General features: G+C 60.3%; 1 protein-coding gene across 2 annotated transcripts; it reads left to right on the top strand.

Annotated features, from left to right (window-relative positions):
* The first annotated feature begins 249 nt into the window (after positions 1-249).
* ARRDC2 (arrestin domain containing 2) lies at positions 250-7,043 on the top strand. Of its 2 annotated transcripts, XM_036032562.1 has the most exons (9): positions 658-740; positions 3,220-3,532; positions 3,625-3,691; positions 3,904-4,051; positions 4,545-4,647; positions 4,746-5,002; positions 5,150-5,312; positions 5,586-5,740; positions 5,970-7,043. In XM_036032562.1, exons 2-9 carry the CDS (start codon positions 3,259-3,261, stop codon positions 6,021-6,023), a joined length of 1,221 nt encoding a protein of 406 aa, XP_035888455.1. In that variant the 5' UTR covers positions 658-740; positions 3,220-3,258; the 3' UTR covers positions 6,024-7,043. The 2 variants fall into 2 exon arrangements, with proteins under 2 accessions (XP_035888456.1, XP_035888455.1); XM_036032563.1 differs by lacking the exon at positions 3,220-3,532 and having other exon boundaries at positions 250-740.
* Positions 7,044-8,423: the final 1,380 nt, after the last annotated feature.

Raw genomic sequence — 8,423 nt, forward strand, 5'->3', positions numbered from 1 at the left:
GTTTGGGGAACAACCTGTAGGTGGCAGGGGCGGGAGGAGGGAGAAAGGCTGGGGCAGCGCCCAGGGCCAAAAGTGCTGAGTGGCGTACGAATGAGACCACACCGTACAGTCCCGTGGCTGCCTCCTCTCAGCGCCAGCCACATCCGCCCCGGGCCGCCTGTGACTCATCTGCGCCGACCCTGAAAAAATAGGGCCCGTCTGGTGCTGTGGGGCGCGGGGTGGGGGTGTGTGACAAAGTCAACGGGGCGGGCTAGCGGAACGCACGTCCACGGCGGCCCCGGCTCCTCAAGGGGGCGGACCGGAGGACCAGGAAGTCAGCGCGGGGCCTGAGGCGCCTGCAACAAGTTCGCTTGGGCGGGAGAAAGCACCGGGACGCCAGGGGCGGCGAGGAAGAGGGCTGAGACCCGAGAGACCCGTGTTGTGGCCGCAGGCCTGGGCCCGCCCCACGCCGGGTGCACCGTCCCCGCGGCGCACTCTGGCCCGCACCATGCGTCTGGGGTGCTTGAGCAGCTTCAGGCTGGAGCTGGCGCGTGGCGGTTCGTACCGCGGCGGGGAGCGACTGTGCGGCCGGGTGCTGCTGGAGGCGGCGGCGCCACTGCGTGTGAGAGCGCTGGAGGTGGTCGCCCGCGGCGGGGCGGCGGCGCAGTGGCTCGAGGGCCGAAGCGTGGGTGTCAACGCAGTTTCCAGCCACTTCGCGGCCGCAGAGACGTACTTGCGGCGGCGGCGGCTGCTACTCCGAGGTGAGCCGCTCACTCTCCCTCCCCATAGCTGGGATCGCCGCCCCCCGCCCCGCGCCCCACACACACCGGGTGCCCAGCCCCCAGGCCTGCGCGCCCCTCTCCGCAAGTCTGTGCTGCTCTCTCCAGAGCCTCGAGCCTTTCGACTTAGAGGCCGTGTGATCGGGTAACCCTTCTCAAGAAGTGGGGACCTCCTTCCCAGGGTCTGCCAGGGTCTGAACGCTCCCACTGGGACATCCACCCACCTACTCACTCCAAAACCCTCTTTCTCGGGAACCCCTCCCAGGGTCTGGGCACCTCCACTCCAGAGCCCAGACGTCCTGGATTTAGAGGCTGCGTAGTGGTGCGATGGGGATCCTTTGTCTGGGGGAATCCCTGGGTGGAAACGGGAGATCCTAGATCCTCCTCTCTGGACCCCAGGATCCCTGTTAGCCCCGGTCTGGGGTCCCTGATTTCCAAAGAAGTCCCCTGTCTTGCTCAGCCAGTGCAACCTTCCTCAGTTTAGCCCGCAGTGCTTGAATCGAAGGGTTCTTCCCTGGCTTGGGGGTTCTGGTGGTGTTTGCAGGTGAGGTGGAGGAGACTTGGGGTGAGATCAGATTAGGCTGGGAGTCTTATGTGGTGGCAAACCTCAGTTCCCCACCCTCAGATGGCCAGACAGGAGCAGAACAGGGACCACAGAAAGAGCGGAGGAGGACATGGGTCTCTTTGGGGGCCCTTCCACCTCCTCCCTTATACCCATCTGCAAAATACCCACAGCAGGAGACAGCTCAGACTTGGCCTTGCAGCCTTGTCCTAACAGCCTACAGGTTCAAAGGACTCTAGCCTGACCAGCTGTAGAAACCGAGGTGTAGTGGCGATGGGGTGTGGCCGGAAGGGGCCCCAGAGGAACTTCCCTTCCCCTGCAGCTCCAGCGAATTTGGAGTTGGTCTCATCCTACTGTCCCTCTGTTCCCACTTGCTGGTGGCTTCCTCAAGACACTGGAGGGATGAAGTTTTCGGATGTGCTGTGTGACTCTGTCCATCTCCCATCTGTGAAATGCACTGAGGGAAATGTTTGCTCATTATGAGCCTTCCTGTCCCTTCAGAGTCACCTCGTCCCCTACATCCTCCTGGCTTGTGGCCTCCTGTCTTCTCTCTTGGCCACAGTTGGCTCTGACAGAGGGTCCCAACCCCTTATTTCAGCCCCAGAGTTGATAGCCTCTGCCCCTCCCTCTGGGCCTGTTCTAACCGCTACCACGAGCTGACAGGTTTGGTTATGGCCATCTCCCACCGGGGGTGCGGTTGCCTTGAGGGGATGTCCCTGGGTGTCCTGAGCCAGACTCAAAAGGGATGGCCAAGGTAGGCATGGGTTCCAGCAGCAGTGCATCTCTCTGCCACCAGAGGGCGCAGATGCCCCGTAGATTGGGAGGAGGCAACTGCCTTTGAAACCCAAAGTACTGTTCCTTGGAGAAACTGAGGCCCAGAGAGGGGTCATTCCTGCCCCGAAGTCACACTGCAGCCCTGGACTCCAGGGGTGCCTGGAGCCTTTCCTGCACTCCACTGTGTCTGAGGGGGGTCAAGGCTGGAGGTGCCTGAAGTGGGCACAAAGGCTAGGCCTAGAGGTCAAGTGTAGGCATTTGCCAGGAGCTGGAAGTTGGAAAAGAAATGTTGGTTGATAGGAACACCTCGGGCTAAAGAGCTTTAGGCGCAACCTAGTGGCAAAGGGTGGAGAGCGGTTGGTAATCCGGGAAGAAGGCTCTGGGAGGGTGGTCCAGCAGGGACGGCACCGAGATTCCTGCAGAACTCTGAAGTGCGAGCTGAGTTTCTTCCGGCATTGTGCACGTGGGGACTCAGGCTCCAAGAGGTTGTCACTAGTCCCGGATAATCCAGTTGAGCGGGCTTCGAATCAGAGGAAGCGGGCAGCAGGTGTGGGGTTGGGGGAGGCCCCACTGACTTCCTTCTTCCTCACCATTGAACAGGGGGGAAAACTGAGACCCGGTGACCTAGGCCTCCAGTGCCCCATTGGGGCCAGGCCACGCCCCTCCAACTCGAGTAGGACGTGCCCTGAGTCACGTCTGCAAGTAGTGGCTGGTTGATGATTAAGCTAAAGGACCGAATGGTCTTTTTGAGTGACCTCAAGCTCCGACCCCGCTTTCTGGCCTCAGTTTCCTCTCTTTATCCTCGAAATCCGGGGCAAATCCATTCTGGCCCCCAATTCCTCAATTTCACCCCAGAGTCCATGAGGGTGGAGGCAAGCCGGCTGGAAGTCTGGGAGTTTATTTTGTTACTTGTCTGGACGGAGCCACGCCTCTCGCCGCTCAATTGGCGTATTCTTTCCCAGGGCGGGCCGGTGTCGCGCTTCGCCCCGCCCCACCGTATAAAAGTGGCGCCAGCAAAGGCTCTGAAAAATCTCGCCCCTTTCTGAATGCTCCTGCGCGCGCTGGGTGTGTTTGCTTTCTGAGGCTGTGTCGTCGCCCTTGGCTCCGCCGTGTCAGGGATTCTAGGCCAGGGTCCGCGTGTCTAGGGTTTGCATCCCCGGCGCGATGCTTTTCGACAAGGTGAAGGTGTTCGTTGTGCTTCTGGACGACACGAGCGCGGGCGCTAATCCCGTGTTCAGCGGCGGCCAGGTCGTAGCCGGCCGGGTGCTGCTGGAGCTGGCGGGCCAGGCGCGCGTGGGAGCCCTGAGGCTACGCGCGCGGGGCCGCGCCCACGTGCATTGGACCGAGTCACGCAGTTCGGGCTCGAGCACCGCGTACACACAGAGTTACAGCGAGCGCGTGGATGTCCTGAGCCACCATGCCACGCTTCTCGCGCCAGGTACGACCAGGGATCCCTGCTGGGCGCACGTGTTGCGCGCCCTGGGAGCCCTACTCAGCCACTGAGCCGCCCCCTCTTTCTCCTACTTGCAGATACGGGAGAGACCACCACATTGTCTGCTGGGCGCCACGAGTTCCCATTCAGCTTTCAGCTGCCTCCGTAAGTCATCTGGGGTGCTGGATTTGGGGGAAGTATGCCCCCAGGTTTGGGGCTCTACTTTAGGTATCTGGGGACCTCTGAGCCCAAGGCTGTCTCCACTGGGAGGCCCTCAGGAGTGTCTCTGTGTCTCTCAAGCCCCCTAAGTCTTTGGGAATCCCCAACCTGCTAGTCTCTATGCCTCACCTGCTGAAGCCCCTTCCTTCGACTCCTAGGACACTGGTGACGTCATTCGAGGGCAAACACGGCAGTGTCCGATACTGCATCAAGGCCACCCTGCACCGGCCCTGGGTTCCTGCCCGCAGGGCAAGGAAGGTGTTTACTGTTATCGAGCCCGTGGACATCAACACGCCTGCCCTGCTGGTGTGTGGCTGGCTGCCCCTGGGGGGGGGTGGGATGTAGTACCCGGGAACAGGGGCCTGGCTCCTTATCCTCTTCACAAATGTCACAAAGCTCAGGTCACAGTTGGGCCCTGGCAGGGAGGGAGGCAGACAAAGGAATGTCTGTGGCGTCAGTGTAGCCTGGAGCGAATCCAGCCGCACCGGTGCTCTGCGGCTCAAGGCAAGTGTCTCACCCTCTCTGAACCTCAGATGCCTTGACTGTGAGAAAGGGCACGGCCACAGTGCAAACTAATAATTCCTTGCTGAGCGCTAACTACACACTAAGCACTGGCTTGCTCATTTCACTTTCAGCTTCATGAGATGGGTCATATCCCTGGGTCCATTTTACAAATATTTCCTAGATTGTTAAAAAGAAACCAGGAAACTGGGCCCTACCACAGAGGTTCCCTCAGCTGGGGATGGTTTGAAAGTTCCACGAAGTGACCTATTTATGTCCTTTTCCTCCACCCTGTCAGGCGCCTCAGGCAGGAGCTCGGGAGAAAGTTGCCCGATCCTGGTACAGTAACCGTGGCCTGGTCTCCCTCTCAGCCAAGATCGACCGCAAGGGCTACACACCAGGTAGCAGGCGTGAGCAGCTGTATTGTGGGCGGGGGGTGGGAGGGGGCAGTGTCGGGGCTGCAGGTGGGGAACTGAGGCCTTGCCATCCCCCATTACAGGCGAGGTGATCCCCGTGTTCGCTGAGATTGACAACAGCTCCACGCGCCCGGTGCTGCCTCGAGCAGTCGTGGTCCAGACTCAGACCTTCATGGCCCGAGGCGCCCGAAAGCAGAAGCATGCAGTGGTGGCCAGTCTCCTGGGCGAGCCTGTGGGCCCCGGGCGGCGAGCACTGTGGCAGGGCCGGGCGCTCCGGATACCTCCTGTGGGCCCTTCCATCCTGCACTGCCGCGTGCTGCATGTGGACTACACCCTCAAGGTAGAGCATCACAGGAGGCAGGGGGGCTGCATCTGCTCTGCCTCAAGGCTGGAGCTGGGGCCTCTCGGCACAGGAAGGGCCTCCTTCTGTGGGGGGCAGCTGTGGCGAGGCTGCCTGGGCACCCTCCATTGTGGTTCTTTCCTTCAGGTCTGCGTGGACATCCCGGGCACGTCCAAGCTGCTCCTGGAGCTGCCGCTGGTCATCGGCACTGTCCCCCTGCATCCTTTTGGCAGCCGCTCGTCCAGCGTGGGCAGCCACACCGGCTTCCTGCTAGACTGGGGGCTGGGGGCCCTGCCAGAGCAGCCTGAGGGTGAGGGCCCCGTCCTGCTGACCCTGAGGGGTGAGTGGGTGGGTGGGTAGAGAGGCAGATGCCAAGCCAACATGCCCTCCGCAACCTTGATGCCCCCATCTGTAATAGCACCCAGAAATGATCACGTTGGCAACCACAGTTCCCCCAAGAATCCCAGCCTGAGGGCACACAGCCTAGCAGCCCAAAACCGGCACAAGCAGGCTCCTGGCCATTGTTGCCAGTTCCAGGGCTCCCTCCCCTGACCGCCCTCACCCTCTCCGCTGTCCCTTCCAGCCCCTCCGGAGTATTCAGAGGTGGTGGCAGACGGTGTGGCAGCTGTGGGGCAGAGCCCCTTCCCACCACCTCAGGAGTCCGACATGAGCCTTGAGGGCCCCTTCTTCACCTATATCCAAGAGTTCCGCTACCGCCCGCCGCCCCTGTACTCTGAGGTGAGCTTGGGGGTCCAAGAAGGCCCCATACCTTTCCAGGCCCTGGGAGCTGAGATGGGGGCGGGAGACACAGGAGCTTAAAATGTCGATGAAACTCCTATACATATGTTCAGGGCCTGAACCAGCTGTGAGCCCCAGGCGGCTTGAGGGGTTGGAGACTATCAGGGCAGGGATGGGTGCATCTGAGCCTCCTGTGCCCCCTGAGGCTTGACGGGTTCGTTTTCCTCAGGAGGATCCAAACCCCCCCTCGGAAGCCATGAGGCCACGCTGCATGACCTGCTGAGTGGAAGTGGGTATCTCGAGGGACAAGGTTGCATGGCACCTGTGCTTCCAGCCACCGTGGACGTGGGAGTGGCTGGATCCAGAACAGGCCAGCCCAACGGCACCGGAGCTGGGAAACCAAGTCTTGAAACAGGATAGGGCTGTTCACACAGGACAGAGGAAGGGCCAGTCTGGCATCTGACTTATCTGGTCTTTCTAAGGCATCAAATGCCTGGTGCAGGTCCAAGTGACTGTTCAAACTGTCTGTGCCGGCCTGTGGGCAGGGGCTGGGGTTCCCCCAGGAGTCTCCAGCCTGGGAGAGACACAGCCAGACATAAATACGTCCAGTCTCATGGGACCAGAGGAAGACCCAGAAGAGTCCAGAGAGGAAGCAGAGCAGGCTTCCTGGAGGAAAGGGTGTCTTAGCTAAGGCTTTGGCACATGAATAAGAGCTCAGCAGACAGGCAAGCAAGAGGGAGAAGTCAGAGAAGGTCAGAGCTGAATGATGTTTGGAGACTGCCCCTTCATCTTAGAATGGGGCTCAAAGGGCAAATGCCTCGGCTGAGGTCACACGGGAGGGTCCGGCAGGTGAGAGGGCCCAGGAAGGAGGCGTCAGGGGAGCAAGTCAGGGGAGCTAGGCGGGGCCTGTGGGTTGCAGGGGCAGCGGCTCCAGCCTTTGAAGCCTGGGAAAGCTGGAGATCCCTGCCCCAGGCAGGGACTGCCTGGGGGCCTCTCCCAGTGCTGTGGACTCGGAGCTGTATGGCCTGCAAACCCAGGTTCAGAGCAGGACAGACAAGACCTGCTACCTCATTTGCAAATGAAAACGTGGAGTCTTTGTTCAGGAGTATTAAGAATTTCAAGATAATGACAGCAGAGCATTCAACCAGACCTTGGGGACAGAGGTCACCCCGGGGTGACACAGCAGGGCCAGTGTGCCTCTGGAGACCCCTGTGTCTGGCTTGGGTCTCAGCATTTCTGATAAGCCTTAAATTGTTCTGTTTTGTACAATTTTTAAAAAATAAAATTGTGGAGGAAGAGACTAGGGTTATTGGTTTCTCTTTCCCCAGCTGCCCAGGAAGGGGGAGTGGCCTTGACCACCATCCCGGGAATTCCAGGCCAAAGAGGGACGAGGGGCCCATTGTCCAGAAGAGAAAACTGAGGCCCAGGGACACATAGGGAGGCTGAGCTCTGGTTGGAGCCCACCCCCACCCCCACCCCTCCCCCTGGGCAGTGGCAGGTGCTGGGAGGAGGAATAGTGCCCCCCCCCCCCCGCCCCCGTCCTCGGCAAGGGGAGAGCAGGGACCCGGGCTGGACGGGGCTCTGTGTTGCGGGGGGATCCTGACTCTGAGTCTGGGCTTTTTGTTTGTTTTCACGGAGGTACAATCCACATACCATGAAATGAACCATTTTAAAGTAAACACTTCTGTAGTGTTTAGCACATTCACAATGTGCAACCATTACCTTTGCCTAGTTCCAGAACATGCCATCACCCCAAAGGGAGACCCCATCCCCGAGAGCAGTGACCCCCACCCCTATCTACCAGCCACTGGCACCTGCGGATCTGCTGTCTGTCTCTAGGGACTTGGCTGTTCTGGGTGTTGTACACCCTGAGGTCACACACCTCGGGGCCTTGTGGATCCGACTGCTGTCGCTGGGCCTGTTGTCACGGCTCATCCCCGCGGCAGCCTGTGTCAGTGCCTCACTCCGCTTCGCAGCTGAGTGTGAGGTGGCACTGTGGACGGACTGCGTTTTGCGCATCCATTCCCCAGCTGGCGGCCCTTTGAGTTTCTGGGCACTCGAGTCCTTCCCACGTTTTGGCTCCACGTGTGATTAGGCGTGGGTGGACCAGCACATACGGGGTTTGTTGCAATGCTCACTGGGAGTTGAGGCAGCTCGGGTGGTGGGGGAAGAGAGTCCAACAGAGTGAGGGGGCTCACCCAGGGTCCCACAGCCCACAGCCCAGGGCCCCACAGCAAGGACTGACAGAGCCGCCATTCAGAATGGCCCCTGGAATTTCGAAGGCTGTGCCCCACAGCCCATGTGATGCCCCACTTGCTGCTCCCTCAGCTCCAGCTGCTCAGGCTTCACCTCTGACTCTGAGGCCCCCCTGCCCCTTGGGGCGAGGCCCAATTAAAACCCTGGTCTGAACCCTAGGCTGTGCTATGAAAATTAACTGGCAGCTCAGGATGGCCATTGGCGGGGTTGAGGGGCAGGGATGAGGACTTAGGGTGAGGGGGTAACCTAGGGAGTGGACACTGGGAGATCTGGACTGAGCTTTTGCTCTCTGTGTGATCATGGGCAGGGCACTTGCTTCTGAGCCTCAGTTTCCCCAACTGAGACTCTGGGACACTTCCACAGCCTCCATCGCCCCCTTCCCTGGTCAGAGTCTGGGCTCTGATTTCTAGCTGCCCCTGCTTCTGGG

The sequence above is a fragment of the Phyllostomus discolor genome, chromosome 8, assembly GCF_004126475.2.
Source record: "Phyllostomus discolor isolate MPI-MPIP mPhyDis1 chromosome 8, mPhyDis1.pri.v3, whole genome shotgun sequence".
NCBI classification, from domain to species: domain Eukaryota; kingdom Metazoa; phylum Chordata; class Mammalia; order Chiroptera; family Phyllostomidae; genus Phyllostomus; species Phyllostomus discolor.